Source organism: Melozone crissalis, unplaced genomic scaffold (genome assembly GCF_028551555.1).
Source record: "Melozone crissalis strain CALT ecotype California unplaced genomic scaffold, PUWL_Pcris_2 ptg000002l_1, whole genome shotgun sequence".
NCBI lineage: Eukaryota > Metazoa > Chordata > Aves > Passeriformes > Passerellidae > Melozone > Melozone crissalis.
In genome coordinates, this window is record NW_026535780.1 from 13,709,127 (window position 1) to 13,731,005 (window position 21,879).

General features: G+C 33.6%; 1 protein-coding gene across 4 annotated transcripts in view; it reads right to left on the reverse strand.

Moving 5' to 3' along the window:
• The window catches only part of CSMD3 (CUB and Sushi multiple domains 3), a 586,421-nt gene that overhangs the window by 56,624 nt on the left and 507,918 nt on the right, over nt 1-21,879 (reverse strand). For all 4 annotated transcript variants that reach the window (XM_054290025.1, XM_054289307.1, XM_054288554.1 and 1 more), the window contains 6 exons: nt 21,489-21,677; nt 20,954-21,100; nt 18,242-18,430; nt 14,153-14,338; nt 12,638-12,832; nt 10,784-10,957 (listed from right to left, as the gene is read on the reverse strand). In XM_054290025.1, coding sequence (XP_054146000.1) covers nt 10,784-10,957; nt 12,638-12,832; nt 14,153-14,338; nt 18,242-18,430; nt 20,954-21,100; nt 21,489-21,677 — 1,080 coding nt within the window. The remainder of the gene's footprint in view (nt 1-10,783; nt 10,958-12,637; nt 12,833-14,152; nt 14,339-18,241; nt 18,431-20,953; nt 21,101-21,488; nt 21,678-21,879) is intronic.

The following is a 21,879-nucleotide window of genomic DNA, read 5'->3' on the forward strand; positions in this document are numbered from 1 at the left end:
GTAATGTTTTCCATTCTTTCTCTCCTTCCCAGTGGAATCCCAAAGAGATTAACATCCTTTGGCTGAAGGCAGTCAGCACAACGGCTGCCAAATCTTACAGCAGCCAAATGGCAACCAAAAATCTGTCTATGCCTAGGCCTAATCTTTTACTCTGTATTGTCAAAATATGAGAATTATTGTATTTTCATTATGAAAGTCATAAAGAGACATTTAGCCTACTGAGAGACTGAGGAAAAAACCAAAAAACTGTGTAGTTGCTATTTTTCATAATGAATTCTGGAAAATGGGCACTGTGATTCAGCAAAAAATCTGGCAATGGGAAAGTCTTCTAAGAATGGTTGACTTCAAGAAGACTGTGACATTTGGTAGAGAATTCACTGCCAAAAGAAGAGTAAGACAAGAAAAAAAAAAAAAAAGAGCCGTGTTTCAGCTAATACCTTTTAGGGAAAAAAACCCAAACCTCCAGCCACTCAAACTCCTCTGCTCTCCTTTTGTCTTCTAATTTTCCTCAAATAGCCCCCACAAACAAATCTACAAAGCATGGAATTGCTGATAAGAAAAGACATACAGGACCAATATGGTTTGGACTGTTTTTTCCTTTGAAATTTTAAATGCTTCTAATATCCTGATGTATTTTTCTGCATTTTACCTCATTCATTTGAGACTAGAAATTTAAAAAAAGAAAAGAAGAGAAAATGTTACATTTTCTTACAACTTGAGTTTTGTATTGTATTTCATTGTATGAAACATGATAAAACGATCAGAATTTACCAATTCAGTATTAGTAGTATATGAACCTCCACATATATTAGATTGATGACTCCAATTTGACTTCTGTGTACTTATCAGGAGTCCAAGCCTGCAAGTATTCAAAGCTATATTAACCCTTCTTTATTCCCTCCCTGTTACCCTCAGTCTTATATTAAAAACAAGTATACATTAAATTTATGTTTTCTAGGATGAGATGGCATAACATCTTTATGTCAGAGTATTCCTTGTCAGAGTATTTTTGTCAGAGTACTGCTTGATTTTCCAAGAAATTCATAATCCATTCAGCATGTAGTAGACTTTTTTGAACATGCTCCAAAGGAACTAATTTCCCTATCCTCTCATATTTCTGACTATAAACAGGGTTAACCAGATGAGGAATAAAAACTGAGTAGTAAAATATTAGTTTCTATCAAAATCCAACCAGGCAGTCTGCAGTGATTCAGATCGTGCTCAAGGAAATATTTTTCAAGTTGCATTTAATTAAAATATATGGCTGGGTTCCTAATTAAGAATTTAGTATTGCTTTATGGCAGAGTGGAAGCAGAATACTTCACCAGAAAGGTCAATCTCTGTTTCCTGTGCAGAGAGAATAAAACTGAAGTAATTCAACATGCGAGTCAACTGAGATCACAGTGCAGTTTCTGCAACTTTTCAAAACTTTACAAAACCATACTTCAACAGGTGAAAATTCATTACAAATCATCTATATGTCTTGCAGCGATATCCCAGCCTCACTCCAGAAAATTTAAAGTGATTTTAAATTCCGATCCTCTTGGTCTAATTCCTTTCATTGTCATAAACCTCTCAGTCCTTAGTTTTGACTTCTTTGACTTTTGAGTTTCTTTTTTCTTTATTTATTTCTTTTCGTTTGACTTTCTTCAACATCTATATACAAGGAGAGGGGTGGTGGATGTTGCTTACCTGAAATTCAGCAAAGAATTCAACACCATTTCTCACAGCCTTTTCCTGCACAAAAGTGCAAGATACAGATTGGGTGGGTGGTCTTCAAGATGAGTAGGGAATGGGTTAAGAGGCTGCACTAAAAGGGTGGTGATCAATGGTTTGCACTCAGGTTGGAAATCTATCACAACAGGGTTCCCTAAGGATCAGTAATGGGCCCCACGACATTGAATATTTTCATAAAATATCTGGATGATGGGATTGAAAGCAGCCTAACCAAGTTTGCTGATGACACCAGACTGAGGTGAGCAGATATGTGAAAAGGAAGAGACATCTTACAGAAAGTTCTGGGCAGGCTGGAAGAGCAAGTGAGAAAGAACTCTCTGAGGTTAACAAAAATATTTGTAAGACTCTGCCTGTGGGATGACAGAACCAAAGAGCCCAGAACAGGCCATGATCTGTGTGCTGGCTGGGGAGCAGTGTCACTGAAAGGCTCCCAAGGGTCTTGGTGGACAAGAAGCTGACTGTGAGTCAGCAGTGTGTGGCTGCAACAGTGAAAGCAGAATGGATCCTGGGCTGCATCTGCAGAAACACTATTAGCAGTGGTAGAGATGTGATCATCCCACTCTATCCAGTGCTTGCCAGGCTGCACATGAAAGATGCAGAAGGATTCAGACAGACTGCAAAGGCAGGTCATGAAAATAATCAAAGGCTGAAAAACCTCTCCTATGAGGAAAGGATAAAGGCATTAACTCCTGGAGAAGAGAAGGCTCAGGCGGGGTGGGGCTCATCACAGCATCCCAGTACTTAGAGAGTGGCTAGGAAAATATTGGACGCTCTCTCTTCACATGGAGTCACATGGAGAGGAGGAAGAGCAATGGGTGAAAGCTGCACTGGGAAAGGCTTCATCATGACATAAGAAAGAATTCTTTTGACAGTAAGAACAAGCATTCCCCAGAACAATCTATTCAGAGATGTGATGGGAGTCTACATCACCAGATGTTTTCAAAATGGGACTAAACACGTTGCTAGGTAATCCCATCCCAGCTCCCTTTGCCATGAAATGTTGGATCAGATGATTTTTCAAATTCCCTTCCAGCTTGGGCTGTTCTATGAGTCTGTTACTTCAAATTCCTCTGTCTTGATTATTTCCTCCCACTCTGTGTAACAGTTATACCTTTGGAGCGCTGACAATATTGCATGACCGATTGTGAACTTCCCACTACTAGTAATGAAACATGATTTTACATCAGTAGAGACTACTTCTATCCCTATTTAAGATTTCTAAACTGAGAAATAAACCTGAATTAATTAAGAACAATTTAATGCCATGTTATAAACTGTACTTCTGTCAAAACAGAATTCTGAATCAATCAGTGAAAATGTTAAGTAAGTAAATATAATTTTTTATCTCAAATCTAAAAAAGTGATTAAAACAAACAAACAAAAAAACAAACAAAACATGGGGATTTGTAGGATTTTTTTTTACTCTTCTTTCCAGAGGAAGTTTAGTGTGACTGAGGGATATATAAAAAATATTAAAACCAAACCAAACAAAAAAAAAAGAGGTAAAAAAATCCCAAAACCAAAACAATCCAATACTCCAAAATTATAGGTTCAGCATTATTTGTTTTATTCTCAAAAAAAAAAAAAAAACAACAAAAAAAACCCCAAAACCTGACAACTGTCATGTAGGTGCATGTGGTAAGCAGTTCACTATGTTTGCTATGAAAATTCTAAATAATGGTCTACATAGTTCCTGTTAAGAGACTGTTGGAGAACTTTACTAGAATTTCCAAATAGGTAAATTCCATAAGATCACAAAAAGTTGGAGAGTCATTAGTATTTTCCAGAATTTTTATTCTTTGCTTTATTTTCCCACTCTATTTTACAACCATAGAGATGCTCTCTGCCAGAGGAAATTAAGACCTCAACTTATAGTAGCAGCTATCATTACTCCTCCAATATCAGGAGGGAAAAAAAACCGCATAGAGGAAGGAAAAACAAAACATCTCTCAAATAATCAAAAAACCTCTATCATTATCAACATCTGTATTTGGAAGAGCAATTATTTCTTAACTTCAATTCTGTTCTGGGTTTTTTTTTCATTTCTTCTAAAAGTATGGTGTCTATTTATTTTTCTCATGAATTTTAGTAGAATTCTTACCTTTAACTTTTTTTATTAAGCTACCTATGAAAATAATTCCAAGATGTTCATTATAGATTAAAGATATGCTCATATTTATTGCTATATATTCTGGTATTTTTAATATCAATTTTGATGGTAATTGTTTCTCAGGACTTTCATTTAAACTCCTATTATAAGGGCTTTGTGACAAATAAGTAAATTCTAATGCCCTGGTAGTAAATAGCTGACTTCCCACTAAGTTAGGATTCTAGACTACATTAGGCTAACCTATTCTAGACTGTTTTCTTGACATCTTTGTCCATTGTCAATATCTCTATTTTTCTGCTGTACCATAAGAGTAGTTGTAGTTCTGTTTTTTCTAAGACATAGATGTAAAAGATTTTTGCAGCATTTCTATGAATCCAGATGAGACCAATGGGTCTTAATATAACCTGTAACTTGTAATACTGAATCAAAATATACCACTTTTGCAAAGACAAGTAAAAATCATAAAAAAAAGTACTAAAAGAGACTAAATGTGAAGGTTTTACCGAGTAGCAGATTTGAGAGAAGAAATCAGAAATATAATATTCTCAATTACCAGTCTAACAAAACTTGAGAAGAATAATTGCATGAAATATTATTAAAAAACAAAATTAGTCAAAGACTGGGAATGAAGGATATTAATAACCTGTGACCACCAAATAAATTACCTAATTTGACATGAAACCCTGTTCTAGCAATGAAGAATGAGCATAATAACTTAGTGCCAGAACCTTTGAAACCATAGCTGTAAATGAGATTTCTTTTCTGCAGGTTGTTCTATGAGAACAGGAATAAATGAATACAGAATCTTTACATTAAAAGGCAAAAATCATGCCTGTACTTACTTTATTTGTCAGTAGTGTCAAAAATGAGCATAGTAGTGAAACAAATCTACATACCAATGTATTATTGAAAAGATATTTATGTTATTTATTATTCAATAAAGTTAATTAACCTGTCAAGATGACCTCAGCTGAAAAGGGAGAAATTATTTCCTTGCTTTTTTTTTTTTTTTTCTTCTTCTTTACAGGGCTTCCATTTAACAAAAAGATATAAGAAGGCACAGCTCTGGACAAAACAAGGCTTGGGGCATTTCTCTGGCTATTTTCAGAAGAGTCTCATTTTTACAGGTGTTCAAGCTGTACTAAAACTGTTCAGGATGAATGGTAAAGTTATTTTAAATCTTTTTTTAATCCATGGCCCACAGAGGGAAGTTCTCTGCTGAATTCCTTGAAACAGCTGAATAATTCTTTAAAGATGAAACATCATATACCTAATCTGAAAGTCTAGTTATTATTACACAGTGGTACTGAAGAACAAAGAGAAGCATATGGCTAACTCCAGATATATTAATTCAGTAACACTAGAGATGCAGAATCCCCCTTAACTGAAATACCAAGAGTATAAAAAAGAGATTTAAAAAACAGTGAAGATGAAGAAGGTAGTGGCTTATATAGTTTCTAGAAGTTTCAAGTATGAAAATATTGGCAGAGAGGTTACACTTCAGAGGTTACATAGACATGGAAACCTTTCAGTAGCTGAAAGCTAATTGAGAAAATATATAAAATACTACTGATAAATGAATGCACTGAACATTCTTTGCTGTTAGCCTCCATGGTTGCTTTGCCCCAGATCGTATGTCTGCTATTTTTTTGACTCCATGGACAGCATTGTTCTTAGAGTTGATGGATAACTGGTTCTTCCTTTAGGAGTAACAGGCAGCCAACAATGACTCATTAGCATTTTAAAGCAGTATTTTTGTATGAAAAAAGATTTGAGTAAAACTGGGATAAATGTTCCCCAGCTAACACATCAAAGGTTGTGTTCACATTAGAATTTTGGTTCAGATCTTCCTTCTCCTAAATGTCCTGAGTGATTTTACCATGAACAAATTAGCTTCCTTTCAGAGGAAGCACACTGAGGAGCTCAACTAGGTGCACAAAACGTGTTTCATCTCCTTTTCGATAAAAAGTAGTCAAAATTAATGACAGATCTTTTTGACAACTTAAAACCATATAAGAAATTGTGGCATTTGGCCAAGAGGACTAGAGCAGATATAGTCCAAGGAAAATTCTCTGAACCATATGTAATGCAAATATAGATAATTCTAAATCAATTATTTGTTTCATGATCTGCTCAATCTGATGGATTATTTTTTAATTCAGACAAAGACACAGTATGTGAAGTGGGGCCTTTCTCTTAAGAGAAGAGATGAATGGTATTCTTAGTATTATTGTCTGGGAAGTGCAAATGTTGACGTTTAATGTACACAGTAACCTAAAAAGCTATTTTCTTCTATCCATCTGCCTTTACTGAAAGCTCCTCTAATATTTGCCATGTTTGGGAACCACTCTATCTTATGCCTTATTAATCAAATAAACTTCATTCTTCATTTTTGCATTTAATTCATAGGGGAGAGCACTTTATAAAGGTGCTCTCCAAATGAACTGAATTAACATAATTTGGACATATCACAATTAACAGCAAAATATGAAGTATTACAGACCTTTAAAAATTTAATCATATTTTATCATTTATCTTTATTTGAGATTTAATACTAATATGCAGAACTGAACAAAACTATTGTTCCAGAAGTTGCTGAGTCTATCCTGTATGAAATAATGGCACTGACTTTTGGTAAATAAATCAACATATCTGTTTTATCAGGATGTTTAGATGCCATGAGGTATTGAGAAAGAAGAAGGAATTAAGAAATAAATGTTAGGTGTTGTACAGCTGAGATGAAGAGGATAGAGTCAGGAGTTCAAGAAATGTGAAAACTTGGAGTTAGCTCACCAATCAACAACAAACACAAATGTGCATATCTTTCCTCTGAGTTTAAGTATTGGTTGAAAATCCTATTTTTTGCTGCCTTTTCATGTAGTTTTCATTGATGAGATGTCTAAACAAGATTTAACATTACTATCAGTCATGTAACTAGCACAAGTGAGAGAAGCTGTTAAATAACCCCCAAAGAGAAGTATAGAATTTTGTACATTACATTTACAATGAGTAAGGTCCTAGAAAGAAATCAGAATTCTTTGTAAGAATCTAAGAAAACTGCTCCATTAGAAGGGCAGTAAGAAGAACTGTATCTACCAGAAAGACTTTTCAAAGCATGCTATACTTTTCTGTGTTAGTTTTACTTTGTTAAGTGTTTTTGACTAAGCTGTCTAAAATGGTAACCAAAATAAGACATAAAACATTTTAAAAGGCAAAAAATATGTTAAAAAAAATGAAAAAGTAGTCCTGATCATGATGTGTAAAAGTAATGTTCTGAAAAAAGGGGGAAAAATTTGTGCTAGAGAAATCTTAGGAAATGTTTTTCACCATTCATATTCTATTTAACTCCAAAGTTTATCTGAAAGTTCTATAGATTTATTAAAGTAGACCCAATTTACATCCACTCTAGGAAATGCCCAGTTTACTAAATATCTGATTACATATTAAAATAAATACATTAAAAAAACCCCTAAAGTATGATAATATATATTTTTATGATCAATGTTTTTCCTAGCATTAAATTAAAGCAAACAAAATTAATGCAATGAATAAAGGAAATAATGCAAAATATAAAATTGTAACTATGTCATCAGTAAATACTGTAAATATACAAAGTTTTCATACAAACAGACAAAAGAATAATCAATTTCTTGAATATTTAAGTAGTTTTCCAAGAGGAAAATGTATAACAAAATCACAGATTTGTCAGTCTCCTTTTATAACTAGGATATTCGGTAAAAATCTCTTCCATGTTTTTGAATGTTTCTCAGGATTTATTACATAGACAGTTTCAGTGTTACCCATACAGAAAAAGATCAAGCATAATAAATAGTGAGAGACTGTAACCTAGGAGACACAACTGTCATGATTTTAATCTTTGCTTTTTTTTTATTCTAAAAGACTAATGTGATTTTTTTCACAGTAAAATGTCCTGAAACATTTAATTTTTTAACTTTGACAACTGAAGTACTTCAGAAGCTCTATTCTGTTTTGTTTCATTTGTTTTTTTCAATTTGAACATTGTTTCTTCTCATCAGCTACAGAGAATAAGGACCAAGAAGTCAATTTCCTACTGTTATAATAAGGTGATTACTTATGAAGTACTACTTTGTCATTTAGGTATTATTTAAAGAAAAAAAAGTGGGATTGAGAAAGGAAGGCAGTTGTGTTAAGTGTTCTGGCTTTTACCATAGATTCATTATCCATAAATTACCCATCTTTTAGTAAAAGTCAGAATGAGAAAAGAAAGACAAAAACAAGCTGTGAAACTTATCATCATATTCTCACACTATTATGGCTGTTATCAAAACCATGCACTACTGTTCCCAATGTCATGGAATAACATAACTTGGATTTTGGTCAATATTTTTGGTGATTTAAAGCTTACCTCAGTTCTAATTCTCATCTATATCTGATTAGGTTCACCACAAACTTCTTTAAAGTTCTACTGCAGATACTTAGATTCTTGTTTGTTCTACCTTTCATATACTTTTAAAATTACACATACCTGAAATTAAAATCAGGCTATCTAATACAACAATTAAATGTAATTATTTCAGTAGCACTTTTGAAAAAAAGATAAGTGCATTTTAAAACAAAATACTTGAAAAGGATATTATTTTATTCTATAGAATTTCATGTATGTCATTTAAGGGTATTCCTAAGGGCATCTTAAAACTTAAAACAGAAATACATTGGTAATCATTTCAGTCCAAGAACTACATATTTCAGAAAGTAAAAGTGGAAAAGCTCAGTTGTAAAAAATGTTTACTACTGAGAGCACAAAAACATCAGTAGATAGTGAACATTACTGATAAGTTGCACAAAATCAATTTCTTAAAATACCCACCTTGTAAGTCTCCCTGCTGTATTTGATCTCCTTTCTCCCACATTCTAATAGTGCTTTAATTTCCTCCATATCCTATACTTTCTGACAACAACCTACTTTAAAATATTTCTTATTTCTGATTTGTCATTAACTGATCTCATCCCTCTTAAGTCTCAAATTTCTTATGGAATAAACAAGAACTAAACTGAGTTATTCTGAGTCTGCAGGGCACTCATTCCTGCACAGTGATGTAACACAGTAGGCAGCATTGTTGCAAGAGAAATTATGGCAGCCAAGACTCTCTCCCTTTTATAAATTTGCTCTGTCACTAGCTTTTCTGTTTGTTTCTTTTTTTTTTTTTTTAAGCAAGGTATATATTTTTTCCATGCTGTATATGATGTATATTCTAATTTTTCTGAATACAGAAAAATTGTTTTCATGCTGTCTTCAACAATTTGCCATAATAAACCTTTAAAGACATGCATAATAATATTGCTGTAGTGCTATTACTCTGATACAATAGGTTTGGCTTAGATTACTGTTTTTGTCCTCTAGTTATATAGTTGTTTTCTTAAATTTTTATTGTTACTGGACATTATAATGTAGGAACTGAATTATAATGAATCAGTTCCAAGAAGCAGGGGTCCTCTTTTAAGTTGCAAGTAAAGATTATGTAATCTGTTACTATTATTACATTATATTACAATTTTATTTATACAGGCAAATGTAGGAGAAATTAAATTCATTCTGTGCTGATTTTCACTTGGCATGAAGTTATTTTGGCAAAATTCTTAAATGCAAGCATTTTTCCGAGGTGTTATTCACAAATAGCATCGAAGTTATCTGGTTTTATATATTATTTTTCTGAAGAGAATTTTTTACATTTCTCCTAACTTCAACAGCTGTAACTTCTGCAGAAAAATCAGTAAAAATAAAAACAAACAAATAGGCAAACAAGACAAAAAGCAGAACATTTTGATTAAACACATAGTATGGTGCTTCAAAAATTTAGAATTAGAACATCTTGTAATTGCTGACAATTTAGATGATGAAGATATCAAGAGTTTCCATTATTAAAGTGAAACATTAACAAAGCCTCTATCCCTCTCTGCTTCATGTCAGGGAACACTCTAGCTGCAGACTTGTAGCCTGATAAGCAACACTTCTGCTCATTCATGAGTCATTCACTTATGTGAACATTAGAAAATAATGCTGTTTATTTCGGATTAAAAGTAATTTTAAAAGGTGAATGGAAATCTGTACAAAGATATATTGCAACAAACCCCAATATTTAATGTATATACTAGTTCAGTTTTCTGGGAGTATCAGTTTATGGATATTCTGTTATATATTCATGCCTCTACAAACAAGATACAATATGATTTGCATATTTCATTCTAATTCAGAATGCTAACATAATTTTGATTTCAACTGAAATTAAAATTTTGGTTAAATATAGAGTTAAAACCTATGTCTCTACATAATATAATAACCCAGCTCAAGGTACACATGACAATGAATCAGAAAGAAGCCCTGAAATTGCTGCATGTGTTCATTTTATTCATAAACAATTCAGGCAACAATGTCTGAGTATATTAAATAAGAGAAGATGCCTAACCTTGTACAAGTAAAGGGTCTCAAATTCTGTAAAAAGCACCAGGATAGTGGCTTTCTCTCAGAAATAAGGCTGCACTGGTCCTGTCAAAGTTTCCACAATTTTTTTTCTTCTTTCTGTATCTTTTCAAGAATACAGTTTAATTCTATGACATAACCACTTAGTTCAGATCTACTATGCAGATATTTTAGTGAGGATATGTATTAGAGTTGATACACATGGAATCAATCTGTCTTGCTGCTTATGTATAGTCCTGCTTTAAAGGCAAATATAAAAATACACTAACAGATTTTGCAAGTTGTAAAGATAATGTAATTTTTGAAAACATAAACATAGTTCTAATTTGATGAGAAAAACAATGCTGCCCAGCCACACACATGCAGAGCTCTCTTCACTGTATCTGCTGTATAGAAAAGGAGAAGCAGATCACTTTTCTTACTTTTGTCTCCTAGAGAGAAAGAAAATGGACAAGTCATGACAGGAGTATCCATACCTAAACATCTGGTCTCAATTCCTCTCCAGAGTCCAGATGACAGACATTCCCTCACTGCAGAGCCAACTAGCATGTATCCTGAGTCACAAGTAAATATAGCTGTAGATCCATATGTGATTTGAGTTCCAATCTTATTCCCATTTGGAGGTGTAGGGAGTTCTCCGCAGGAAATAACTTCATGGCAAAACAAAAACAAAACATAAGTGAACAGCTGAGAATCACAAACACCCAAACAATAATTCCTATTAACCAACAATTCATATCAACCAGTCAATTAAATAAATAAATTTCACACCTTGAAGTATTTTGGAGAAATCTGTAGAAATCATAGATTAAAAACCTGCGATCAAAAACTATTCCTTCCCAAGAAATTATACTTAAAAGAGGGGGAATAGCAATTGAAATGATTTCTGTAAAGTTAAAAAAGGCACTCAGAACACTCTTGAATGTTGTTTAATTACCTTGGCTTTGTCAAGTACATTGTGCATACTGGAACATCACAATTGCTATCAGATTTAGTTATGCTTCTTTGGGAAGGGGCCATTTTGGTCTTCTAGATCATAATGAAATGCCTTCCCTAGCATTCACACATTACAGTTTTATAAAGAGTGAATGATATTGATGGAATTTATTGCTATTTACTTACAACTGAAACATCTTTTCAATCAAAATACTATTTTTCTCTGTCAATTTTCTTTTATGAATTAACAAAACTAATATTTAAGTAGTAAATAGGAGGCTGAAATTAAGTAGCACACTTTATGCCTAGAAGAAAGTAAGTAATAATATTTCAAACAAAGCTTCTCAAAACATAGCTAGAAGTAGTTTGCCTTTCAAAGTAAAAAGAGATACGAATACAGATTTAGTATGAAGAGTATATATACACAGAGATATACATACAGACAAATACACAGTAGAGATGAAATATTGCAATTAAAGTTTTAAAATTCTCTAAATTCTATATTCAATTTCCAGTTATAAAGATCTCAAACTCTAGGTTAATTTCCAATATAATTAATCTGTGTTTGAAAATGCATTTTTAAATTTCTTTGTTTTCATACATATTGTCAATAAATTACAAATGTATTTTGAGCCACAGTTATCTGGCTTATTTACAGGCTTTTTTAGATATTTTTGTATTTATACATAAACATGCAGATACACACATTTTTGATGCAGGAACCAAAAGCACAGTTGTATCTCACCCTGTCAGAGGGTATGTCACACCAAGTTCCATAAAGAGAAAGAGTTTTGCAGCTTCAAAGTGTAACCAAAACCCCACAGTTTTGAAAAAGAGATGTCTAAATGTAAATTTATAAAGAAATGTGCTTTTCACAGCAGTAGGGGAAGGGAACACAATGATAGCTACATCTTTATTTGGTTTAAATACCTGAATATTAATTACTTATTTTTTAAAAATTATCTATTGCAGGTTACCAGCATACCAGCTAATGGTAGGGATGATGAGGATGTGTGCAAATGCACACTACATGGTAACTACCTGAAAGGAGAGGTTATTTTATTTATTAAGTGTGCAGACAGGATACAAAAGTTTTGCATTTTTTAAGAGTTTACAGCATTCCTGACCTAAAATAAACATATAGGAAAATATTTTCTTTGTACCTTTATAAATTTAGGGACCTTTAAACTCCAGAAGTGTGCCTACAGATATGTTCTTATCACTAAATCTAATGTATTTGTAAACAACAACCTTTAGGATATCCACGAATTCCAGCCCAGAAACATTTTTCCAATTTACAGTTTTGAATACTAAATTAGTTCATTTCTAGTTCACCCAATAAAATATTTTTTCCTGAAATCCGCACAGCAGATGCAGATAAAAGATGTACTCACTTTGACAGTAAGGCCGCTCATTTCTCCAACTCCAGGTGCCATTAGCAAGACACTCGATAGATGCTGGTCCCAAACCATAATACCCAGGATCACAGCTGAAAACAACTTTTGTTTTATACTCATAGTGTGAACCATTCACTATTCTCCATCTTCCATGTTCCAGGGTAAAAGAATTGATGCTCGGACATGTAACAACTTCCAAAATAACAAAAAGACACAGTTATTGGTGTCTTAGCAGAGGCTGATTGGGAAAACCTGTACCATTATTACTAAAAAAATGTATTTTAAACACAATGACATAATCTTTGAAAACTAAAGCTGTACTTGAAATTGGCTGTGGTTAGAGGGCTTGAGTTGTCTCATTTAATTAATAATTATCCAGAAAGAGAAGGGACTGTGCATGCAGAGTGATGCAGTTGGTGTAGATAGGAGCCATAGCATGGTTGAATTCACTATAGGTGGACCTTCCGTGACATTTTACATCAGGCACCAGAATCTTGACTAAAATTTTAAGTACATTTAAATGGAGAAATTATTTTTCTACCCAGGTAAACTGTATGAGATATGAAAGACTTTTTTGAGAGGCTGTACATTGGTGACAGAAAAAATAATAACCATATACAGGTTGTTTTTTTGACAGATATATATTTTTGTCTCATTTCTTAATTCTAAGTGTTCTTCCTCCAGAAATGGAACAATAACATTCTACAACACTAATAGAATAAAAAATAGTGTAAGAAGCATAACAATTTTTCCCACTTTGTTTTTCTCTATTTTCAGTGGTTCTTTAGAAAGAGAAAAATTCATGACAGAATGACATTTTCAAGAACAAGAAGAAAAAAAAAGGAGAAAGGGAAAATCCTTGAAAAATACTTGAGTCTTAATTTGCTTTCATTTCCAAAATTCATTTGGTGAGATAATCCAAATCCTAATGTGCATGAGACACTGACATCCCTGTATCACTCTTGCAACCACCTGGGTTTTCATATCCCATTTCCCATTTGTAATTGCTGATATCCACTTGATTTTGGGAGTTAAATGCATTTTCCCTGCAGTGATGTTCCCCCAAATTTAGATGGTGTAGGTCTATAATGATGAGATGAATATAAATAATACGCATCAGTCTCAAACAATTATCACAGGTTTTGCAATTCTGGATAGTAAAAAGGGTTTGCTAACAGTACATGTATTATGCAGCTATCACTGAAGAGATGACTTTTGTAGAAAACCTCTGCAACCATTAACTTTGACTTAACTGTAAATTAATTATTAGCTTGATTGTAATCTATAAGCTCTAGCATGTTTATTCTGCTTATGCTGTGAAATTTCAGCATGTCTTAGTTACATATACTTCATATGTGCATTTCATAATAATTGAATACCAGCAAATAATTCATAGATTAAAGTAACCTGACGATGAGCATTTAAGTCATGTGAAGATTTGTGTCATGGATATATAAAAAAAATGTACAGACAGGTTTTTTACTCACCAGAGACTTTTTACATGTTACTCACCTACACAGCGAGGTGTTTTATTGTGATTGCTCCAGGTGCCATCGGGCTGGCAGACTGCAGTGGTAAGCTCTTTGGCTGACAGCCTGTATCCATCATTGCAAAAATAAGTAACACGGGTGCCAACCAAGTAATCTGTAGTTAATATCCCACCATTTAGTGGAGCTTTAGGAATTCCACAAGATATTGCTGAGTAGAGACAAAGGCAAAGTTTTTTATGTCTTCAATATAAGTTTCCACTGACCTCAGAGAGCTTATGCATTGTAAAATCACTAGTCTTGAATTCATGAAAATTAATTTTTACCTCATTAATGTGAGTTTTAAGCGTGGAAATAAATTTTCTTAAAATTTTAGGGAATTGAATACAATGAAGATTTTGATGGAGAAAGTAAAAAATAAGAATAATGGTTCATAAGTCTGCAGCTAAGAATTCAAAATCAGATGATAATATAGAAAAGGGAATAGAAAATATCTGGAAAAAAATATGACCAGCATGGCTGAATCAGTAAGGCACCAGTCTGAGAAAGACACTTTCTGTGTTTCTGTGTCATATTATTTATGTTCAGATTTCTTTCATCGGCTGTACTTTGTGACCTCTGGCAAATCACTAAAATTACCTTTCAACATTCTATTTTTTCCACCTGGAAAGCAGAAAGAAAATACCCTTTTGAACATATTGAATCATAGCATCATAAAATGGCTTAGGGTGAAAGGCCTAGGGTGAAACTCTAAGATCTAGCTCCAATCCCTCTGCAATGGGCAGGAACATCATTTACTACATCAGATGGCTTAAAGTCCAGTCCAGCCGGGACTTGAACACTTCCTGGCATGGGACATCTACAGCTCTTCTGGGCAACCAGTAAGGAATTCCCTCCTGATGTGTGATTTGAATTGATCCCCTTTTATTTTAAAGCCATTCTCCCTATTCTGTCACTGCATACCCTTGAAAAAAGCTCCTCTCCAGGTTCCTGTAGGCTTCTTTTAGCCCTCATCTTTGTAATCTGCGACTTATGAAGTGAGACTGAAGCACTTGTCAGTGAAGACTTTCAAAACCACTGCAGAGTAGCTCAGTTGTCTCCTTGTCCCAGGTAATTGAGTGTCCTGTATCCTTCTGGACAGGGCTTGCAATTTGCCTGGTCTTCATTTTATCACCAATATATCTTTAGAAGCTGTTTTGGTTGCCCTTGACAACCATGGACAGATTTATTTTATCAAGGCTCTAACCTGATCCACAGCTGCTTGGACAACTTGTCTGTATTCCTCCCAGGATGCCTGTCCTCATTTCCACCCTCTCTAGGCTTCGCTTTTGTATTTTGTTTTGTCCAGGAGCTCCTTGCTCATCCAGGCAGGTGTCCTGAATTTTCTACCTGACTTTCTCTTTGACAACATTTCTAAAACTATTCTGAGCTTGGAAGAAGTGATCCTTTGACTATTAACCAGCTATCTTTGTCTATAAAGCCTTAAATCTAAGGCTTTATTCCATGGTACTCTACCAAGAAAATCTCTGAAGTGGTCAAATTCTGCTCTTCTGAAGTCAATGCTAGCTAGCATTCACCCTGTTCTCTGCTCTATATACTTTGTACCCTAGAATTTCACAGTCATTGCACCCTTCAGCTTTATATTCCTCATCAGCCCCTGCTTGCTGCTGAGAAAAAGATCCAGCATAGCACATCTCCTTGCTGGCTCCTCTATCTCTTAGAGGAGAAAGTTGAAAACTGCAAATAAAAGTATAAGCTACTATTTTATTTCTTTTCTTTAAAAAAAGTAATGTACCAAGAGAAGATCTGGTTCAAAATAATTCTCTGTCTGTTTTTGGACCAAAAATAAAAACTAACCCCTTTCCAGATTCTGAAACCATATATCTAATGTAGGCCAGATAAAAAAAAAAAAAAGGTGAAAAAAAGGGCTTAGACATTTAAGTCTGAAGTACCTTACTTTGAAGTCAAATCTTGAGCCTTAAGAAAGCACCTATCATGCCCACACAGGAAGGTTAATCCTCTCAGACTATGTATAAATACTTGGGAAAAAAAAGAGTGCAATCTATTTTTGCCCCTTCTGGGAGCTGATCTGACATAAAACTGATTTGCTTCATAAGCAATATAACAACTTTGTGGCACAGTACCAAAGCTAATAATCACAGCTAAGACACAGGTAAAGCACCAATCCTATAACAACTTGCAGAACAGAGGCATAAGAATCAATGTTAAAATATTCTTGCATTGCCATAAAAAAAACCCACTTGCATATTACATGGAAATTTAAGAAAAAGAAAAATCAAAAACCACAGTACAGACACATTCTGCTGAAAAGATCACAGAATAATATTTCTAATTTGCTATTACCCTCTTGGCAACCATAAGAACATATACCTAATACTGTCACAGCATCTATTGGCAAGGAGAGACAAACTCACACTTAGAAAAAAATAAGAAAACTGTGATTAAGAAATTGAAGACCCCAAGAAACTATTATTGAATTCAAAGCTCTAGAGGGTATGAGGACATGACCCCAGAGAGATAAAGAGTGACAAGTTAATTAAATGAGAATGTTCCCCTTCCATCTTTTACTGAACATCTGATAAAACTATTATTTCACTTGCCATCACCAAAGAGAGAAACAACTTCTATGGCACTAAAATGAAAACATGACCATGTTTATTATTTCTTAAATTCCTCAATAGCTTGGATTGCAGATTAGATGAATCTATCCATTCCAAGATGATAGCTATACGCTTGTATAACCAAGTAACACTGTTTACTGCATAACTGGCCTAGCTTAACCTCTTCCTTCAGAAGCACACTAATGATAATAAAAGCTTTGAGACAACTACAAGAGTTGTCCAAACAATCTTCATTGTGTCACATCAGGGCTAGCATTCAGCAGTGCATAAAATTAATATCCACTTGCAAAATAATTGCAACATGTAAACAGCATTGATTACAATCCTAAGCACCAACAAATTCTACAATATTGCTTATTCACGTAATGGACATAATTCACATCCTGTGTCTTTTACCAGTCAGTAAAATATATATCAGATACATTCCAGCTGCAACCTGAGGTGTCCTATATCTACCATTGAGATTAATTACTCCAGTATTCAAAAATCTCCATTACCGACTTGATAAATTTTGAGTCATATTATCCATGTTAACAGTCAATCTTGTGGCACACGAAAAATATATCGGTCCCTTAACCGTAAATTTTTAAGAAACAAGATGCAAACCAGCAAGGCATGATAACAGACTTTTATATAAATAACAGATCTCCCAAAAGTCACCCAATGACATTTTAGTTTACAGCAGTTATGAGCTGAATTTCACATTTGTGGAAACTTGCACAGAAAAGTTGTCCAGAGAATTTGTGGATGCTGTATCCCTGGAAGTGCTCAAGGCCAGGTCGGACTGGCTTTAAGCAACCTAGTTGAGTGAACAGTGTTCCTGCCAATCCCAGAGGGCCTGGAACTACAACTCTAAGGTCCCTTTCAAGTAAACCCTTGTATGATTTTATGAAAATTACCTTTTAGTTAGGGGAAAATGTAAAAAAAAAAAATTAGGAAAATTTATTGCCACTTCAGATACTTTGACAGGAACAAATGACAAATAGGAAATATCCAAAATTCCATAAAAAAAGAACTATCACAGAAATGTTTGGTCACTATATGTCAGCTTAGGCAACATTGTTAATCAAACTGAAACATTAAAATCTATTCCCTTTTCACAAACTTTGGAACATAGTTCCAGTTCCAAAGATGTACATTAAAAATATACACAGTCATTGGAAAACCTTAGTCATATCAGTTCTCAAAGAAGACCAGCATTTTGAAGACTTATGTGAAATTTCAGAAATTGTTACTGGATCAAAAGGAAGTTCTTGAATATTCTTCACTGAATATTTAAAACAGTGGTTTTTGCATGTCGGTCTTATTAGCTCCACTTGAAATACGGTTTCTTAAAAGTGCATTTTTTTAAGAGTTTGAAAAATTTTGGCACAGAAGTATGACCCTGAAACATTTCCCTTCTATTCATTTCAAGTCAGAAAAGAAAAAGAAAGTTTCTTAGAGTGTATCTTTTTTTAAACAAAAGAATTTACCTTGACAAGCTGGGACGGGAACATCCCAGGAGTAATATCCATATGGAGACTTCCTGCACACGGCAGTGCTTTTCCCGATGAGCCGAAAGCCGCGGTCGCACGCCCAGCGGACCATGCTGTTGAGCTGTCCGCCCGTCTGACTGACAATGAAACCGTGCGGGGGCGACTCTGGGGTGCTGCAGTACAGAGCTGGAAACATAAATATTAAAGGGATAAAATGTGTGTTCAGAATTCGCGTAGGAATTCTTGAGAAATTCTGGTTGAACTCAGTGGACATCTGATGGGACACTGAGACACCATTGCTAAAAGTTGTATGTTATGTATGATAATGCATGCATTGAACAATTTCACAAAATAAAAAGGTAATAAAAATAGAGCTTTAAAAGATATTTACAAGATTCAGGTTTCAGTAGACTCCAAAAAAATGAAGTGATAGCTCACTTTTATAATTGGCTATAGCTTTGAGGTTTGGGGTTTTTTTACCATCTTCTTTTTAAATCAAATAAACTACTGAATTTTAGTTTATGATGAAATTTATTGCAATTGTGTACATTTCAGTAGTATACAAGTTTTTGAGAAAGAGGGAATTAACTAGTACATCCTGAACACAACTCTTTTTAACAAGTCCTTTTTTCTGGTCCTAAATAAGTTCTTTCATTCAAGTTCTGTAATACACTGAACTGAAGTAAAACATTAAAAATAGATTTTAATGATATTTATGACTACTGTGATAAATCCATGGCAAAAATACTGCTTTTAGCTGTTGATTTATTTAGAACACATTAAGTTTTACAGGAGTCTTATCTAGAGACTATGAAAAAAAAATCATAACTCAATATGAGAGAAAAAATATCTCTAAGAGTTACAGTTCTTATAATCTGAAATTATTTATGTACTTAATAACTCTGACATCAAACACTGGTTACTTACTATGCTTCCTTTATCTCATTTGTTTATTGAGTACCAAGCAATTTAGGTTTGGCTATCTTGTCATAGGAGTGGACTAGAAGTCTCTCATAACCTGGTAACCACTTTAAGATGAATTTTGTGTGTGCAAAAGTTTAACTTGGTCTCTGATTAATTTGATTAATAGCTACAAGCCATAAAGGCTGTTTTCCCTTTTTGTTGGAAAGAAAACTGTGCTGGAAGTTTGTTTCCAAGTGCTTTGTTTATGCTTTGAAGAAATGTTGATGACTTGATATTTATTTTCTCAGGCAAATGGAGATCTGCTGCTTTACTCGCTCTTTAAATTTTTCCATGTCTCACGACTTCCTTCAGGTCAATGTTTTTCTCATGTGAAAGCTTCCTCTGGCCAGAATGGAGTCATATGGCTGTTTGTTTACAAAAGATATTTATTAAACACACTAAAGAAAAGAGCAGAATCAGAACTACTACTATATCTTTCAGACCAAATACTATGAAAGTATTTTCTTCCTTACAGTAAATGCCTCCTGACTTGCACTTTTTGAAAGAACCAAAAATACAGAGACATACCAGTATTTTCTGTTTCTAGAAAATAGAAAATACTAGAAAATACTTCCTGTCTGCCTCTCAACAGTTCTCTCACTGCCAACAGTTCTCTCACTGCCTGAAAGACTTCGAAGAATTTTCTCTTCTTTCTCTTTTAACAGATCCAAAATGGACTACAGGAAATGAAAATCAATAGCATATATTATTTTATGCCTAGTAAACGGTGAATTTTACCTAATGAATGACAAATATTTAAATCTGAGAAAACTATCCTCTCCTAAAGGGAAAGATGGAACTGATGTATTTGCAGTATATGTGCAATATAATTATTTTTCTCCAATTGTGAAGTAGCCAATAATTGAGGAAAACAAAACCAAAAAAATTCAGCAGAAAGAATTTTATACTTATTCTTTATTTGTTTATCCACCTTGTGAAATGAAACCGCTTTTATGCCAATAACTTCTCTAGAATCTACAGATACTATCCCCAGTACTCTTCCTTGTGTGTATTTCATATCTTTGGTCATCATAAAAAAAATTCAAATATCTATTTTGTGCAATTACTGTAAATTGCAACAAATCTATTTTAGCTTGACTAATTAAAATATTTTCCAGAAAAATAAACATTATATAATAATTCTGTAAAAGCAATTTTACTAAAAACTAACTTTGTCAGGTACCATTTTCATACACTATTCTTAAATATGTTAATTTGAATTAATAACACATAAAATACTGGCTTTTTTACATACTAATTTATCTCTTTTAATTTTGATTGCTGCTTCTGTTGAACCTTAAATTAAAAAGTTCAACCCTTCAGGGTATTACATTTTTCCACTTTATAGCTGTTCACTCCTGCCTTATTGCAATGCTTTCCCCTATCCCACCAAAATTCTTAATGCCAAATTGCATAAAGATCTTGTTAGAAAATCACCCTAGTATGAAGAGGTACACAAGTGCAAATAAATGGGAGGGAGAAGGGGAAGCTGCTTCTTTTATCTTTAGTACTGCCTTATGCCATTTTGAAGCCCTGTCTTTTATTAATTCTCTACAGAGCACATGTGTGGGTTTTTTTTTTCCTCACAAGATGAGGGTCATTAGATTCATATATATAGAACAGATTGGATTTCCTTTCAGTTTGGTTAATTAAGGATACCAAACATAGCTTGTATTACCCTTTTCACATAAACAAATGTTCCACATTGAAATTTTATGCACATTATAAAAAGTCACATTTGCATACCTATATATCTTATCCTGAAACCTTTTTTATTGGTGCCATGATCTGCTGACCACCGGAGAAATACTTCATGGCTATTGCTGGTTATATTTAGAGAAGATGAATAGTCCCCACTGAGAGATATGAGTAATGGGCTATGACTATTTGGTCCTTGGTACAAAGGAAGGAAAAAAGAAGAAGGACAAAAGCAGTTAAAAAGTTTAAAATAACAAACAATAAAACATATGCACACAATTAACATACATGCAAAACTTCCTTCAAGCAAATGGCAAATTATTTTGAACTAAAAAATTGAAATACGTTATAACTGGAAGTAATATTTGCTCAAAACAAAAATTATTTCCAAGTATAGCATGCTGCACAATTTTAAAATAAAGTAATCCAACAGTTCCTTTTATCATAACAAATCAAAATAATTGCCTAAGATTTTTTATACTGAAAAATTATGATATGCATAAATGATAGTAATTAGAAGCAATATTAAAAAACTGAATGATATAGACAAAGTATCATCCAAAGTTAGGTATTCTATAGTTACCATCAAAAACCTCAAGTATATCAAATTCCTTTTCTGTCTGGAAGAATTCAAAGAACATGCTGATATTGTAACCCTTTTCCACAGTAATGGTCCATGCACACATCTGGAGGTTTGGGTAGCTGTCAGGATATCCAGGGCTCAGTATTACGCCTGTTGAATCCAGACGCATTTCATTGGCTGGACAGAGCACTGTGAAACAGAAAAATTGGCAAAAATTCTAAAGCCCATTATTTCTATTTCATGTGATTGATGAGATTTTCCTGAGTTTTAAAGAACTGCATTACTCATTCTATTTCCTTAAATTAAGAAACATGGTGATTTAAAATATGATGAAATTATTTAATTTTGAATTTATCTGGATTCACTAGGTCTACAAGAATACACATCTCAT